At 41.6% G+C, this 18,138-nt stretch overlaps 2 protein-coding genes and 1 long non-coding RNA gene across 3 annotated transcripts in view; all 3 read right to left on the reverse strand.

Moving 5' to 3' along the window:
- Nucleotides 1-420: 420 nt before the first annotated feature.
- On the reverse strand, nt 421-1,671 carry LOC123944527. Its single transcript, XR_006818806.1, has 2 exons — nt 1,615-1,671; nt 421-618 (listed from the first exon to the last, which is right to left on the reverse strand). It is a non-coding gene; the product is annotated as an uncharacterized LOC123944527 (long non-coding RNA).
- A 497-nt stretch (nt 1,672-2,168) lies between these two features.
- Nucleotides 2,169-16,264, reverse strand: LOC123945879 (period circadian protein homolog 3-like). The gene is made up of 3 exons (XM_046010849.1): nt 15,988-16,264; nt 14,303-14,408; nt 2,169-2,353 (listed from the first exon to the last, which is right to left on the reverse strand). The coding sequence occupies exons 1-3, from the start codon at nt 16,243-16,245 to the stop codon at nt 2,169-2,171; spliced, it is 549 nt and encodes a 182-aa protein (XP_045866805.1). The 5' UTR covers nt 16,246-16,264.
- Nucleotides 16,265-16,399: 135 nt separating this feature from the next.
- PER3 (period circadian regulator 3) overlaps nt 16,400-18,138 on the reverse strand; it is a 41,787-nt gene continuing 40,048 nt past the window's right edge. Inside the window, 2 exon segments of the mRNA XM_046010840.1 lie at nt 16,400-16,671; nt 17,075-17,317. Of these exon segments, the coding sequence (XP_045866796.1) occupies nt 16,529-16,671; nt 17,075-17,317 (386 nt within the window). The 3' untranslated portion in view covers nt 16,400-16,528.

Genomic DNA, 18,138 nt, shown 5'->3' on the forward strand with positions numbered 1-18,138 from the left:
CCACCTGAATTACGGAGGGAAAGGCCAAGCTGCACGAGGACCAGAGGAAAGTTCATTTCTGGGAACCGTTCTGAAAAGCAGACGGCCTGCAGGTGGGATGGCAAGTCCTCTCACAGGGAAAGTGATTTCTGTAACACCAGAAGGAAATGAAGGTGGCCAAGTTTGGGGGCTATTTCTGGCTGTACTTGTGACTACCGTGGATTTCAGGAGCCGCCTGTGCACACACCTCTCTAGAGGTCACCCGATCTCCTCAGAGGACAGCAGAACTAGAAAAAACACTTAACGGACAGCTTTAATACCCCGGAACGTGGACATAAAAGACTGGATACGTGGCGTTTGCTTCAGAAAAACAATGTCTACTAAAAAATCAAGAAGGGAAAACCGTAACATTCAGTGACAAGTTCATGGTCACTTAGAGTCTTTTTTTTTTGGATGAGGAACGAGGAGACTTTATTTCTCACAACACCTCCCTCCTGTCCCGCACGAGAAGTCTGGTTGTCCAGCGGGTCCCCGCGGGGGCACTTCCACGGTCACTCATCCGCTGTTTGCTGCTGGAGCTTGACCCCAGGGTTCCGCGGTGTCACCCGGGGAGTCCTGGCTTTCACAAGTGATGCAGCCCTCCGAGAAAGAACAAGAGTGGGCAGCGTGACGTAATGTCATCTGGAAGGGTTAAATCAGTAAAATGCTGGCCAGGTACCTTACGTCTAGTCCCCAATTTATTCAGTGTGTGTCTAAGAAGAGCCCATGTGACAGTTCATTCCTAATTGTTGTGAGAAGGAACAAGACGATAGTTTACACAATTGTTACTTTGGGGCTCACTCATTCACTCTATTCAAAAAGCATAAAAATAGTGTTTTAAGAATGAAGACACCAGGCTCAGCTCCTGCTATTCGGGAAAGCCCCATCTCACCAGATGCCGGCGGCGGAACGCGTTCTGCTCTTTAGAAAGGAGGGAGGGGGATCCCAGCCCCTGTTTACTCAGCAGCCTTGACACCAAACCGCTCTGAACACCCAGCTTTCTTCTCTTGCCATAGTCTTTAACTCCCCACATTGTCACCTCCCACATCCACAGATTGACACTTGAGGGAATAAAGGCCTCATTCCTGGTACAAACGGTTCCACAGAGCCACCACGGGGGCCACGGGCAAACCAGAGCTCCGCTGGCCAGGCTGCCCGCATGCGCTCTCACTGAGAAGATCTCGTAACAGCCAGAGCCCCCGGGCCTCATGGAAAATCCTGCTAGGTCTGAATGAATACTCCCTCCAGCGTGAATCCCGCATCTTGAGTCTGAACTCCGTTCAACACACCCGCATATCTGAAAGGCACATCTCTTACTCCTCGCCTCCCGTCAGCCATACTTCAAAGCAGGCCCTGCAGCATCCCAACCAGGAAGCACACGTGCACTCCAAGGCCGGCGTTCAAGGTCAGGGGGACTGCGCAACCGCATGTGAATTATTTATGACCTGTACATGTTACTTTGCCGCTCGTTGGTGAGGGAGAAGCGCCGGTGAGGACTGTAATTAGCAGTGGGGTGGTGCAATGTCTGTTAAGTGCCTCAGGCACTGCCTGGCACAGAGAGACATCACACAGGACAGCTGTTGCCACGGGGCTTACTTGGATGTCTATTCCTTGAGGGACAGTGTGGCTCCGAATCGAAGAGCGCATCTTGGCACAAGAAAAGCACTTCCGGGCTTGCGCTGTCATTTCTATCTCTTACTAATATATAACGCGCATGTGTTAAAAAAGAACCGAATCCACTCTCTGTCAGTGGGTGAAGCTAGAGCACTTCTTCTTCGTGGAAAGCGCCTGCACAGTGCTTGCGAGGACACAGATTTCCCCGAGCTCCTCTCTTGCAGAATGCGGAAAAATTCAGAGTCTAGAGAGAGAAGTTCTGGTACTTGTGCGCCCCCTTGGAAGCGCTGTCTGACTGCTTTCTGGTCTCACACTGCACATGTGGGTTCAGTGTGGACCCGCCCGTGTCGGGGGCACCGCCACTGTGGCCGCTGTCCTAGGCCCACTCATTGTTTGACTTCAAATGAGTGAATGTGAAAATCTGCTTCTCTAAGAGCATGTATGAAAACACAATTTGCAAATCATTTTGTATTAAACAACATACTTAAGAAATCATTAAATAAAACTCATAAAAGTGGGCCTCCTAAAGTGCGTTCTTACCTCTCAGGTACCTGGTATGTCATGAGAACGCGCTCAGGAGTTTGCTTTATCATTCTCCACATGGCCTCTTCAGCTAAACCGGGAAATGTTTCCTCTTCCTGTGCGTCCCCAGACTGCTGCCCGTTGGAGGTGGTTTCAGGATGATCAGTACTAGCGAAGTCCACACTGCTGTCCCTGCTTCCTGTCACAGATCAGCAACAGCTGCAGGTTAGCAGATACCTCTTAGGGGCCGATTTGCCAAACTTCCTCCTCAAAGACTCTGGCCACCAGCTGACAGTCTGTCCCCACACAGCCTAGCCACGGTCCTGGGTGACCTTACCTCCCAGGTCCTCCGCCTTCCCTAGATCCCCCTGTCACTCCTCCCATGATGACTGCGCTCAAGGCCATGCCTCGCTCCTCTTCACCATTTGCAGCTGCTCCACGTCAGCTCCATCTCCCAATCGCTAATCCCCCACTCAGCTTTACTAGCTCGTCTGCTTATTCGAGTGCGCCACGTACAAATCTGAAACCGTGCCTCGGCCCTTCAGCTCAGAGCCCAGCACCCATCGTTCGGTAATGTGCTTTGCAATACCTGAGATTTCTTTTCCCCTCTCACTTCTCACAACTACCCAAATGTCAATTCTCATAAAGCCAACTCTGAATTCTATTCTTATGTCAACCCTAGTAGCAAAATATATGGAGAAAAGTCATATATAATAGAGTACATTGGTTCATCATCATCAAAAGGATCATCCAGATGCTGGGTAATTCTGCTACGGTCTCTGGCCAGCATGCCAGCCTGCCCCAGGCTTCTGTTCCCTCACTCTCATGTGTTAGAAACAGAATTCATTATCCTGACACTATTTGTAAGCTTGCTCGTACCTACATTCTTTCCTCACTTCTTCCTGTTACAGCAGAGAGGCTATCTATCCATCCATCCATAAAGGCCCATCCCTTTATGGCTGCTATGGAGCTTTGCAGATGATTCTTTTCTTACCTTGCATCTGATCTTTCTAGATCCTTTTCACCAACTTTGAAATAATAAAACAAACAAAAAAATCCAAAAGTACTAAATTATATGGGCAGATATAAAAGATGATTTTCCTCATTAAAAAAAAACCTCCCTAAAAGGTAATTGTTTAAAGCAACAACAATAACAATCTTATTGTGGGATTCATAATACATGTAGAAATATTTCTTTGCAAGCAAAAATAGCACAGAACATGAAGGGGAAATGGAAGTACTCTTTTAAGGTTCTTGGTCATAAAGATGAAAATACATATAAGGTCTGAAGGTTAATTATGATAGGTAAAAAATGAACTTATAAATCCTAGAGTAATGACTAAAAAAGAAAAGATGAGCGGTATCGCTGAGAAGCCAGCAATGGAGAGAAAAAAAAATCATTAAAAATACCTAATTATCAAAAAGAAAGAGGGAGGAAGAAAAAAAGGAAGAGCAGAGGAGAAAAACATAAAAGCAGCAGCAAGATGGAAGATTTGATTTACACTTGACCATATAAATAATCACATTAAATGTAAATGGTCTAAATATTGTAATTAAAAGGCAGGGACTGTAATAGGAATTAAAAAAGAAAACAATTTTAAATATACATATAAGAGTAAAAAAAATGAAAAAAATGTGCCGAATAAACACTAATCAAAATAAAGCTGGAGTGATATACCGATATTTAAGTAGCTATAAAGCAAAGTACATTCCATTATAAAGAGATCAATTAATCAAAAGGGCCTAACAATCTTGAATGTGTATGTGTCTCATAAAAGCATCAAAATACATGAAGCAAAAACTGAAATATAAGATATAGGCCAATGCAAAACTGTAGTTGGACATCTTAACAGCTCTGTCTCAGTAAGTGATAAAACAAAATCAGTTAGAATACAGAAGACTAGATCAACACTATTAGCCAACTTGATGTGACTTACATTTACGGAAGAGATTTCTTTTGTGAAAAGCACACATGCTTTTCAAGTGCACATGAAACTTTTACCAAAATAGACCAAATTCTGGACCATTAAATAAGTCTCAGTGATTTTTAAAAATATAGACAATGTTTTCTGACTGTAATTAAGTTAGAAACCAATAAAATACCTGGGGTAAGCCCCAAATATTACAAAATTAAAAACATCTTTATAACTCATGGCCAGAAAAAGAAAACATAGAAATTTAAAGATATTTTGGACTGAATGAAAATACATTAAAATTTGAGGAATGTGTTTTAAAGGGAAATTAAAAGCATCAATTGTATGTATTTAGGAAGAAAAAAAAACAGTCCCAAAGCAATGCTCTCAGGTTAAGAAATCAGAAAAAGAACAACAACAACAAAAAATCCAAAGTAAACTGAAGAAAATAATAAAGATTAGAGCAGAAATTGATAAGATACAGAATCAGAAAATGGGAAAATAAACCTCAGTAAAACCAAAATTGTTTCTTCCAAAAGTTAATAAAATTGGGAACCATAATGCCAAAGAGATCAGAAGAAAATTAACATCAGTAATAAGAGAGAAGACATTTCTATAGACTCTACAGACTTTAAAAGGATAAGGGAATATTATAAACAACTTCATGGGAATAAATTCAACAACTTAGATGAAATGGACAAACTCCTTGAAAGATACAAATCACAAACATCACTCAAAAAGACAGAGATGAACTGAGTAGCCCATATCTATAAAAGAAATTAAATTTGTTGCCAAAAACCTTCTCCTAAGAAAACTTCAGGCCCAGACAGCTACACCGGTGACTTCTACCATACATACAAGGAAGACATAATATCATTTCAATATAAACTCTTCTGGAAAAGAGAAGAGAGAGAACAGTTCTCAACTTATTTTTTAGGCCAGCATCACCCTGATACCCAAACCAGACAAAGATATTACAAGAAAAGAAGACAAAAGGCCAATATTTCCTGTAATAGTGTGATAATCCTTACCAAAATCTTAGAAAGAGAATCCAACAATATATAAAAAGGATAGGGGCGCCTGGGTGGCCCAGTGGGTTGAGCCTCTGCCTTTGGCTTGGGTCATGATCTCAGGGTCTTGGGATCAGCCCCGCATCGGGCTCTCTGCTCAGCAGGGAGCCTGCCCCGCCCCACCCCCCGCCTGCCTCTCTACCAACTTGTGATCTCCTCTCTGTCAAATAAATAAATAAATCTAAAATATATATATATATATATATACACATATATACACACATATATAAATATATATCAAATAAATAAATGAAATCTAAAATGTGTGTGTATATATATATTATATCCATATATATAAAGGATAAAATAGCATGACCAAATACAAGGATTAATATTTGAAAATTAGTGTAATTCACTATCTTAAAAGGATAAGGGAGAAGAAACATAATTACCTCAAAAGATGCAGAAAAATCATCTCAGCAAATTAGCAGTAGAAAAGGATTCCTCAGCTATACTGATAAAAGGCATTTAAGAAAAACCTACACTTAACATCATACTTAATGGTGAAATTCTCCCTGCTTTCCCCCTAAGACTGCTAATAAGATAAAAGTATCAGTCTCACCATTTCTTGTTCAATATTAGGGGTCCTAACAGTCCTAAATAAAGACATGCAGATCAGGAAAGAAGAAGTAAGCTGTATTTGCAAACAACAAGACTGTCTGTATAGAAAAGTCCTACAGAATCTACAAAAGAGCTACTAAAACTAATGAGTTTAGCAAGAGAGCAAAATACAAGCTCAAAATAAAAATTCAATTAGATTTCTATATGTCAAAAACAAATACTTGGAAATTGAAATTTTACAATGCCCTTTACAATAGCATAAAAAAAATGAAATCCTTAGGGATAAATTTAGCAAAGTATATATAAAACTTGTGCCCCGAAAACTACAAAATGCTGCTGACAAAAATTAAAGACCTACATAAATAAGAAATACATTATGCTTGTGGATTAGAAGACTCAGTACTATTAGGGTGATAATTCTCTCCAAATTGGTCTACTGATTCAATATGATGTCAATAAATATCCCAGCAGGACTTTCTGTAGAAACTAAGAAACTGATTCTACAATTTATATGGACAAAGGACCTATACTATTCAAAATTACTTTGAAAATAAGAATAAAGTTGGAAGAATTACCCTATCAGATTTCAAAACCTATTTGAAAGCTCTATTACTCAAAAGAATATGGTACTACCATAAAGCTAGCCATAAAGATAAATAGAACAGAAAAGAGAGTCTACAAATGGACCCAACCTGTATGGCCAATTTATCTTCAACAAAGGGGCCAAAGTAATTCAACAGAGGAAAAGACTAATCTTTTCAACAAATGGGACAGGAACAACTGGAGCTCCAAATGCAAAAACGTATATCAACCCTTACTGCATACCACATATAAAAATTGACTGAAAATGGATCACAGACCTAGCTACCAAAGATTGTTAAAAAGGGTGGCTCAGTCAGTTAAGCACGGGACTCTTGATTTTGGCTCAGGTCGTGATCTCAGGGTTGTGGAATCAAGCCCCACATTGGCTCTATGTTTGGCACAGAGTCTGCTTGTCCCTCTCCCTCTGCTCCTCCCCCTGCTCATGCTTTCTTAAAGAAGTAAATAAAATCTAAAAAAAAAAAAAAAAAAAAAAAAGATTTTTAAAAAAGACACAACAGAGACCCCTGAATGGCTCAATCAGTTAAGTGTCTAACTTTTGACTTTGGTTCAGGGTTGTGAAATCGAGCCCCACGCTTGGGATTCTCTCTCCCTCTCCTGGTGCCCCAGCCCCACCCATTTGTGCATGTATATATGCTCCTCTCTCTCTCTCTCTCTCTCTCTAAAAAAAAAAAAGACACAACAAGCCCCAAATGGAGTCACTTGTGCTTGGCCCATGTCAACAAACCAAGACTTAATACCTAACCTAACTGCAGTTTCATGTTCCCGGGAATGTAACTTTTAACCGATCCACAGAGAATTACCTGGTCAGGACTAATGAGATAAACAGGCTGATAAACCCCTTCCACCTCCCTTAGGACTGTGACCTTGCCTGAAATGATGCATCCTTTACTAGTAGTAACTTCCTTTTCCTGTCCCCTTTCTGCCAAACAAAAAACAAAACAAAAACAAAAAACCCCAAACTCAAAAAACAATAAAAATAAACAAAAAAACCCCTTTCCATTTTGTACAGCTCTTCAGAACTCCTTTCTATTGTTAGATGGGATGCTGCTCAATTCATGAAACATTGAACAAAGCCAATTTGATCTTCACATTTACTCAGTTAAATGTTTTTGTTTAACAAGATAAATCAGAAGAGACCCCGAATTGCTAAGGAAATATTGAAAAACAAAAATAAAACTGGTGGCATCACATTACCTGATTTCAAGCTTTACTACAAAGCTGTGATCACCAAGACAGCATAGTACTGGCATAAAAACAGACACATAGATCAGTGGAACAGAGTAGAGAGCCCAGATATGGACCCTCAACTCTATGGTCAAATAATCTTCGACAAAACAGGAAAAAATATACAGTGGAAAAAAAGTCTCTTCAATAAATGGTGCTGGGAAAACTGGACAGCTATATGTAAAAGAATGAAACTCGACCATTCTCTTACACCATACACAAAGATAAACTAGAAATGGATAAAAGACCTCAATGTGAGACAGGAATCCAACGTGAGAGAGGAATCCTCTCTCTAGAGGAGAACATAGGCAGTAATCTCTTTGATATCAGCCACGGCAACTTCTTTCAAGATATGTCTCCAAAGGCAAAGGAAACAAAAGCGAAAATGAACTTTTGGGACTTCGTCAAGATCAAAAGCTTCTGCACAGCAAAGAAAACAGTCAACAAAGCAAAGAGGCAACACACGGAATGGGAGAAGATATTTGCAAATGACAGTACAGACAAAAGGTTGATATCCAGGATCTATAAAGAACTCCTCAGACTCAACACACACAAAACAGATAATCATATCAAAAAATGGGCAGAAGATATGAACAGACACTTCTCCAATGAAGACATACAAGTGGCTATCAGACACATGAAAAAATGCTCACCATCGCTAGCCATCAGGGAGATTCAAATTAAAACCACATTGAGACACCACCTTACACCATTTAGAAAGGCCAAAATTAGCAAGACAGGAAACAACATGTGTTGGAGAGGATGTGGAGAAAGGGGAACCCTCTTACACTGTTGGTGGGAGTGCAAGTTGGTGCAGCCACTTTGGAGAAGAGTGCGGAGATTCCTCAAGAAATTAAAAATAGAGCTTCCCTATGACCCTGCAATTTCACTACTGGGTATTTACCCCAAAGATACAGATGTTGTGAAAAGAAGGGCCATCTGTACCCCAATGTTTATAGCAGCAATGGCCACGGTCGCCAAACTGTGGAAAGAACCAAGATGCCCTTCAACAGATGAATGGATGAGGAAGATGTGGTCCATATACACTATGGAGTATTATGCCTCCATCAGAAAGGATGAATACCCAACTTTTGTAGCAACATGGATGGGACTGGAAGAGATTATGCGGAGCGAAGTAAGTCAAGCAGAGAGAGTCAAGTATCATATGGTTTCACTTATTTGTGGAGCATAACAACATGGAGGACGTGGGGAGATGGAGAGAGAAGGGAGTTCAGGGAAATTGGAAGGGGAGGTGAACCACGAGAGACTATGGACTCTGAAAAACAACCTGAGGGTTTTGAAGGGGTGGCGGTTGGGAGGTTGCGGGAACCAGGTGGTGGGTATTAGGGAGGGCACGTATTGCATGGAACACTGGGTGTGGTGCAAAAACAATGAATACTGTTACGCTGAAAAGAAATTAAAAAAAAAAGATAAAACTATAAAACTTCAAAAAGAAATAGGAGACTATCAGTGACTTAGAGACAAAGAAGAGCATTACATAGTGATAAGGGGCTCAATACAACAAGAGGCTATAACACTTGTAAATACCTATGTACTCAACCTAGGAACACCTAAATACACAAAACAAATATTAATAGATATAAAAGGAGAAACTGACAATAGTAAAATAATATAATAATATTGGGAATGTAATAACATATATGATATATATTAAAATATTAACATATAACATATTATATATAATATATAATATAATAATATTGGGAAACTTTAACACCCCACTTAAAGCAAAGGACAAATCAGACAAAAGGAGACAATGGCTCTGAACGACATTAGACCACAAAGGACTTAAGAGATACTTATGAACATTCCATCCAAAGACTGCAGAATATACATTCTTTTCAAGTGCATATGGAATATTCCCCAGGCACGATCACATGTTATACCACAAAACATATCTCAATAAGTTTAGAAAGACTGAAATTATATCAAACATCTTTTCTGACAATGATATGAAACTAGAAATTATCAGGAAAAAACTGGGAAAAAACACAAATACGTGGAGGTTAAATAACATACTACTAAAAAACCAATTGGTTCGGGGCGCCTGGGGGCTCAGTGGGTTAAAGCCTCTGCCTTTCGCTCAGGTCATGATCCCAGGGTCCTGGGATCGAGCCCCGCATCGGGCTCTCTGCTTGGCAGGGAGCCTGCTTCCTCCTCTCTCTCTCTGCCTGCCTCTCTCCCTACTTGTGATCTCTATCTGTCAAATAAATAAATAAAATCTTCAAAAAAAAAAAAAAAAACCAATTGGTTAAATCAAAGAGGAAATAAAAAAACACGTGGAGACAAACGAAAATGTAAACACAATGGACCAATGGGAAGCAGCAAAAGCAGTTCTAAAAGGCAATTTTATAGCAATAAGGCCTACCTCAAGAAACAAGAAAAATCTCAAAACAATATAGCCATAACACCTAAAGGAAACAAAGAGCAAACAAAGCTCAAAGTTAGTAGGGAGAAGAAAATACAGATCAAAGTGGAAATACATGAAATGGAGACTAAGAAAACAGAGAAAAGGGACGCCTGGGTGGCTCAGTTGGTTAAGTGGCTGCCTTCGGCTCAGGTCATGATCCCAGCGTCCTGGGATTGAGTCCCACATCGGGCTCCTTGCTGGGGGGGGAGCCTGCTTCTCCCTCTGCCTCTGCCTGTGCTCGCTTGTGCTCTCTCTCTCTGACAAACTTAAAAAAAAAAATCTAAAATAAAAAAAATTTAAAAAAAAACAGAAAAGATTGATGAAACCATGAGGTGGTTCTTCAAAAAGAAAAAAAAACAGGGGCGCCTGGGTGGCTCAGTGGGTTAAAGCCTCTGCCTTCAGCTCGGGTCATGATCCCAGGGTCCTGGGATCGAGCCCCGCATCGGGCTCTCTGCTCAGCAGGGATCCTACTTCCTCCCTCTCTCTGTCTGCCTCTCTGCCTACTTGTGATCTCTGTCTGTCAAATAAATGAATAAAATCTTTAAAAAAAAAAACAAACAAACTGCTAAAACTTTAGTCAGACTCACCAAGAAAAAAGAAAGAAGAATCAAATAAATAAAATCAGAAGTGAAAGAGAAGTAACAATCGACACCACAAAAATACAAAAGATTAAAAGCCACTACTACAAGAAATCATATGCAATAAGTTAGACAACCTGGAAGAAATAGATAAATTCCTAAAAACATACAAACTTCTAAAACAAAATCTGGAAGAAATAAAAATCTGAACAGACTGATTACTTGTAATGAAAATGAATCAGTAATCAAAACCCTTTCACCAACAAAAGTTCAGAAACAGATGGCTTCACAGGTGAACTCTACCAAACATTTATTAAAAAATTTTTTTAGGGGTGCCTGGGTGGTTCAGTGGGTTAAAGCCTCTGCCTTTGGCTCAGGTCATGATCCCAGAGTCCTGGGATCACACCCCACATCGGGCTCTCTGCGCAGCAAGGAGCCTGCTTCCTCCTCTCTCTCTGCCTGCTTCTATGCCTACTTGTGGTCTCTCTCTGTCAAATAAAAAAAAAATCTTAAAAAAAATTTTTTTTAAAGTTCTATTTATTTAAGTAATCTCTATACCCAATGTGGGGTTTGAATTCATGACCCTGAGATCAAGAGTCGCATGTTCCACTGCCTGAGCCAGCTAGGTACTCCTAAGTCTACCAAACATTTAAAGAAGAGCTGATACCTTTTATTGTCAAACTATTCCAGAGAATCGAAGAGGAAGGAAAGCTTTCAGATTCATTCTATGAGGACAGCATTACCTTTATACCAAGTCCAGACAAAGACACTACAAAATAAGTAACTACAGGTCCATATCCCTGATGAACACAGATGCAAAAATCCTCAAAGAAATACTAGTAAACTGGGGGGTGGGAGGTTGAGGAACCAGGTGGTTGGTAATAGGGAGGGCACGTACTGCATGGAGCACTGGATGTGGTGCAAAAACAATAAACACTGTTACGCTGAAAATTAAAAAAAAAAAAAAAGAAATACTAGTAAACTGAATTAACAATATGTTAAAAGGATCATTCACCATGATGAAGTGGGATTTATTCCAGAAATGTAAGGATAGTTCAGTATCTACAAAATCAGTCAACATGATATATACCATACTAATAAAGGATAAAAACCACACGATCTTCTCAATAATTGTAGAAAAAGCATTTGACAAAATTCAGCATCCATTCATGATAAAAACTCCCAACAAAGTGGGTTTAGAGAGAACATACCTCAACATAATAAAGGCCACAAACCCACAGCTAACATCATGCTCAATGCTGAGAAAACTGAAATCTTTCATTCTAAGATCAAAAACAAGACAAAGATGCCCCAACTTTTTCTTCAAGATCTTATTTATTTATTGTCAGAGAGAGAAAGAGAGAGTGCGCATGCACAAGAAGGGAGAGCAGTAAGGAGAGGGAGAAGCAGCCTCCCTGATAAGTAGGGAGCCTGACATGGGACTCAATCCCAGGACCCTGGGATCACAACCCAAGCTGAAGGCAGACACTCAACCAACTAAGCCACCCAGGTGTCCCACCCCAACTCTTATTCAACGTGGTACTGGAAGTCCTAGCTTTAGCAATCAGACAAGAAAAGGAGATCAAAGGCACCCAAATTAGCAAGGAAGAAATAAAACGTCATTATTTGCAGATGGCATGATACTATCTATAGAAAACCCCAAAGACCAAAAAAAAAAAACTATTAGAAAAAATAAATTCAGTAAAGTTGTGAGACACAAAATTAATACAGGGAAATCTGTCACATTCTATATACTAGTAATGAAGTAGCCAAAAGAAAAATTAAGAAAACAATCCCATTGGGGTGCCTGGGTGGCTCAGTCAGCTAAGCCTCTGCCTTCAGCTCAAGTTGTGATCCCAGGGGTCTGGGATCAGTCCACATGTCAGGCTCCCTGCTCAGTGAGGAGTCTGCTTCTCCCTCTGCCTCTACTCCTGCTCTCTCTCTCAAATAAATGAATAAAATTTTTAAAAACCTCCATAAAAACACTAATTTGAAAAGATATATCCACCTCCATGTTCACTGTATCACTATTTACAATAGCCAAGATACGGAAGTACTTAAGTGTCCATCAACAGATGAAAGGATGAAGAAGAGGCAGCGTATATATATACAATGGAATATTACTCAGCCATAAAAAAGAATGAAATCTTGCCATTTGTGACAACGTGGATGGTGCCAGAGAGTAGAAAGCTAAACAAAATAAGTCAGAGAGAAACAAATATCAATTATTTCACTCATGTGGAATTTAAGAAACAAAAGAACCAAGGAGGAAAAAAAAGAGAGACAAACCAAGAAACAAACTCTTAACTACAGAGAACAAACTGATGGTCACCAAAAGGGAGATGGGTGGGGGATGGGGAGACATAGGGAATGGGGGTTAAGGAGTATACTTGCTGTGACAGGTACTGGGTGTTATATGGAAGTGTTGAATCACTATCATTGTACAAGTGAAACTAACCTAATACTGTACGTTACTAGTTATAGTATATAGTATATACACTATATAGTGTAGTATAGTATATGACTACAATTATGCTGGAATTAAAAACCTTAAAAAAAAGAGATGTGAAGAGCATACATGCACACACACACATTCACACGTGCACACACGTGTGTACATGCGCGTGCACACACATGCACCGGAATGTTACTCAGCCTTCAAAAAAGAATGAGATCCTGTCAGCTGCAACAACGTGGATAAGCTAGAGGGCATTAAACTAAGTGAAGTCAGTCAGACAGAGGAAGACACAACTTGTATCACTTGTATGTGGGCTCTGAAAAACAAAAGAACCAACCAACCAACTAGAAACAGATCCTACATATAAAGAACTAGTGGTTGCCAGAGGGCAGGGGCTTGGGGGAGAAGCAACATAGGTGAGAGGATTAAGAGGTGTGAACTTCCAGTCATAAACAAATAAGTCACGGAGATGAAAAGTGCCACACAAGGAACATAGTCAGTAATACTGTAAGAATGTTGTATGGGGACAGATGGTAACCGCCCTTACCAAGGGGAGCACCCCGTAATGGACAGAATGGTTGAATCACTATGTCGTACACTGGAAACTAAGAGAGCATTGAATGCAAACAAGACTTCAATAATAAAAATAAAATAAAGTTAACCATACACTTAATACACAGCCTAGCGATTTCATTCCTAGATATTCACCGAATAGAAATGGAAAACCTACGTCCACGAAAGGACACAGACTCAAATGTTCCAGCAGCATGATCCATGATAGCCCGAAACCGGAAGCACCTGAACAACCACCATGCGGGGGACGGACTTCCGCACAATCTAATCCTGGTCCGTCCTAAGAAGGAACAAGCAACTGACACGCACCAGTCAGGATGGATCTCGGCAACACTGTGTTAACTGAGAGACCCTGAATACGAAAAGCTGCACGCTGGACGAATCGGCTGACACGACATTATAGAAAAACTGTCGTCCTAGGAAGCGAATCGGCGGTTGCCAGGAGCTGGAGCATCAGGGCAGAAGCCGAGTCTAACAGGTCACCAGAGAATGCCTCCAGGTGATGGAAATGTCCTACATGCTAACTGTGGTGCTCGTGACATTAATGTATATATTTGTCAGAATTCTTGTTTTGTATACCCAAATTTGGTGCGTTCTATTGTGTGTAAATGTACCCCAAAAAGCTTATAAAAAAAGAAAAAATACTTCACTTCCACACCAGTGCCAAAGCCAGACAGCCCATCGCACAGGGATCTCCCTGGGGAGAGCTGGAAGAATTCACCATTTCGACCCACTACCTGATGCTGCAGAACCTGTTCGGGATGGCGCCTCCTGGTGAAGCAATGCCGTGGACAGCTCACCGGCAGCAAAACCGCTATTCTTCCCATGACTGCCTGAGATGCGCTGCAGGAGGTAAGGACACAGAAGAGATTTTAACCTCTCAAGCATCCTATTACAAAGTAACTGGCAGAACTTCAACTTCACGTTACACAGAATAAAGTGCAGACAGAAGGGACAGATCAAACAGTGCAGCCTGTCCCCAGGAATGTGGCTTTGACCTTTTGATGTAATACTCCCTTTCTATGTAATACTGAAGATACTGCTGGTTTCTGAGCGCCAGGCTCCAGACGGTTGCACGTTTTTTTGTCATTCCAAAAATATACACTGCACATTTTGTGAGTTCCAAGCACTGTTCTCAAAACTTGGGACTAGAGTCATGAACAAAGCAGAACCGCAGCTATCCTGAGCTCATGTTGCATGGGAAGAAGGGTTATAGGAATACTACTTTGTTTGAGCCTCAGAATAAGGCAGCGAGGAGTAACCTCTCGCTGAGAAACGAGGAAGGGGGGCTGGCGGACTCGGTTCGGCTAACACACCGAACCAGGGCCAGAGCACCTGCATCCCTGTCTTGCTGCACAGGCTGGCTTCGCTCACGGGCATACGCTGCCTGCACATTTCTAAGGACACTAATATCAGGCTTTGAAATTTCAGCGTATTTTCTCGTTTCGGATCATCAGATTGTGAATTTTTGTCAAAAAAGGGTATTATGCCTTGAAAAGAAGACTGAAGAAAAACTGTAAAAATTCACACTTGTCTTGAATCCTATACCTAAATGTAGGAATATCCTATTCCCAAGTTTAACCGGATACATACATCTGAGAATGAGTTTTAGGTAAAAGAGATAAAAAGTTAAAGGAAAATGACCACTGTAATTTTTGGTTTTGAAAATGATGTGCATTCGTGTGGGACTAGAAGTTGCCTACTTTACTGAGAAGTCATGGGCAGAGAGTGACTCCTGCCGGCTCAGTCCATATCTGGTGTCCCTCAGCCGTGCCTGCAGGAACACACTCACTCCAATCGGGCCTTGTTAGTATGGTTTACTCCTGCCTTACTGCCCACAACCCAGTTGTAAGTAAGAAAACACATTTTACAGGAAATGGGTATGTAAAGTTTAATGACTGGATATCATTTTTCTTAAACATTTTCTTTCTTTATTTTAGAGAGAGACAGAGCATGTGTGTGTGTGAGCAGGGGGAGGGGCAGAGGGAAACTTAAGCTGACTCTGTGCTCAGCACAGAGCCTGACGTGGGGCTCGATCTCATGACCCTGAGAGCATGACCTGAGCTGAAATCATGAGTCGGATGCTTAATCAACTGAGCCATCCAGGCATCCTGGATATCAAATTTTAAAAGGCAGGGGGTGGAAACCCAGTTCACATAGAAAATGTAAAAGACAGCACTTTGGGAATAAACCTCACAAAGTGTCTAAGAAACCAGGGCACGGCAGATTCTTTAATTCCGGCTTCTGAAACGGAGCCAGGCAGATACAGTACGTATTTCTGGAACACAAAGCTGCTTCAACCCCAGCCGTGATGTCAACTACCCGCTAAGCTTCAGTGTTAGGTCTCAGGGCAAGAACCTTAATTTTAACAAGGACCCACATTTACGTTCTTGCTCATATGCTGGAGGTTAGCGCCACTTACATACTTTGCTTCCAGGCAAATATCCCTTCTCGTCTGATCTGAAGATTCACAGGATCCGAGCATGTCTGCTTGCAGTAAGTTTAGCTGTAGCGTTGAGCTGCTCCTCGAGTTAACGCAGGGGTGCTCTCCACACGGCATCTCCCATTTTTCCCTCCGCCCGCCTCCGGCTGGGGACAGAGGACAGTGGCTCCAGGTGTGGAGCGACTGCAGATAGTGAGGGCGGCGTTCCAGAAGAGCCCGCTGCTTCCAGGAAATCATATGGACAGAAGGATGGTGACAACAGGGGACAGCCAGGGGGATCAGGCAAGAAAATGGTCATGACAGTATCTAAAGAAGGAGAAGGGAGAGCAGGAAAAGTCTGCAAGTCGTTCCACAAAGTGGCCTTAGGCAGCCGGTTGAGTGCAGTCAGGGACACTGCATGCTCTCTTCCCACAGAAGGCAGGGTTGGGACGAGGTAAGGAGCCAGGTCGGGAGCCATCAGGGCAGCCGGGAAGGGAAGGCTGGAGGCCTGCGGAGCGGAGGCGAGGGAAGGGCCCCAGGGCTACCTGTACTGGCCGTCTCCTTCCAAGCGGAGACAGAAGGTGTCCTGGGCGTCCCTGCTGTCCCACAGCCCCGACAGTTTCTTCCGCCTGAGCTTCCCCTTCTTGCAGCCAGCTGACCGGGCCTGCTTGGAAGCAGAGTCTCCTGCAACCATAGAGAGGGAGGCATATTATCAAAAACTCAAACCAGAAAAGAAGATAGGAAGGCCACTGACAGGTAATTATAAGTAGATTAGGAAAGAAGAGACACTTGTCAACAGTAACTATGTCCTCTCCCACTACTCCTGAAAGCACAAGCAAGATCCCAGATAAAAGCTGTTGTAAAATAAACTTATTTCAGTATCTCTCAATCACTTTCCTTAGAAAATCAGCTTCTCAGATCCAGGATCTAAGAAAGATCTTCGATAACAAATTGCAAAGATGAATTTATTCCATCATCATCGTCCACTTTCTTAAAAGCAAAACTCCGATTCTTGACTCCACATCTCCCAGTACTTACACAAATTTATAAAATTGATAAATGAATATGGTTTTAAAAATACACCTACCTTGAACATACAAATGTTTAGCTTTGCTTCTGCTTTCGTCCTGAAGACAGGATCTGTACGGCAATGAGGGGATCTTTTCCCGGAAGTTATCGACATACTTCTGTTCCTCCTTCTGGGTGTGCACTGACGCAACAGCCGTCGTGAGCCCTGTGTGCTTAGATTCTTCTGAGGGCAGTGGAGCTGGGGGGCGGTGTGCTGTCCAGGGCTCACAAGCAGGAGCGATATCCTCTGCTGGAGTCACTTCTGCTGAGGTAAGACAGAGATGGTTTTTATTTTTATTTTTTAGTTAACATACAATGTATTATTGGTTTCAGAGGTATAGGTCTGTGAGAATCAATCTTATATAATACCCAGAGCTCATTACATCACACGCCTTCCTGAATGTCCATCCCCCAGGTACCCCATCCCTCCCTTTCCCTCCCCTGCAGCAACCCTCAGTTTGTTTCCTTTGATTAAGAATCTCTTAGGGTTTGTCTCCCTCTCAGGTTTCGTCTTGTTTTATTTTTTTCCTTTCTTCCCCTATGATCCTCTGTTCTGTTTCTTAAATTCCACATATGAGTGAAATCATGTGATAATTCTTTCTCAGACTGACTTATTTTGCTTAGCCTAATACCCTCTAGTTCCACCCATGTCATTGCAAATGGCAAGATTTCATTTTTGATGGCTGCATGATATTCCACTGTAGATACACACCACATACTCTTTATCCATTCATGGATATCCAGGCTCTTTCCATAGTGTGGCTATTGTGGATACTGCTTCTATAAACATTGGGGTGCAGGTGCCCTTTCGAATCCCTACATCTGTGTCTTTGGGGTAAATATCCCATAGTGCAATTGTTGAGTCGTAGGGTAGCTCTATTTTCAACTTTTTGAGAAACCACCATACTGTTTTCCAGAGTGGCTGCACCAGCTTGCATTCCCACCAACAGTGCAGGAGGGTTCCCCTTCCTCCACATCTTTGCCAACATCTGTCGTTTCCTGACTTGTTAATTTTAGCCATTCTGACTGGTGGGATGTGGTATCTCACTGTGGTTTTGATTTGTATTTCCCTAATGTGGAGCA

The sequence above is a fragment of the Meles meles genome, chromosome 1, assembly GCF_922984935.1.
Source record: "Meles meles chromosome 1, mMelMel3.1 paternal haplotype, whole genome shotgun sequence".
Lineage (NCBI taxonomy): Eukaryota > Metazoa > Chordata > Mammalia > Carnivora > Mustelidae > Meles > Meles meles.

What these genes read in the sequence shown, in the direction of transcription:
- LOC123945879 (XM_046010849.1), bottom strand. Translation starts at nt 16,245, where the DNA reads ATGATTTCCTGGAAGCAGCGGGCTCTTCTGGAACGCCGCCCTCACTAT. An exon ending in TTTGCCTGGAAGCAAAGTAT is followed by an intron (nt 14,409 to 15,987) that starts GTAAGTGGCGCT and finishes TACCTCCTGCAG; the next exon opens with CGCATCTCAGGCAGTCATGG. An exon ending in AACAGGTTCTGCAGCATCAG is followed by an intron (nt 2,354 to 14,302) that starts GTAGTGGGTCGA and finishes GATCTGTGACAG; the next exon opens with GAAGCAGGGACAGCAGTGTG.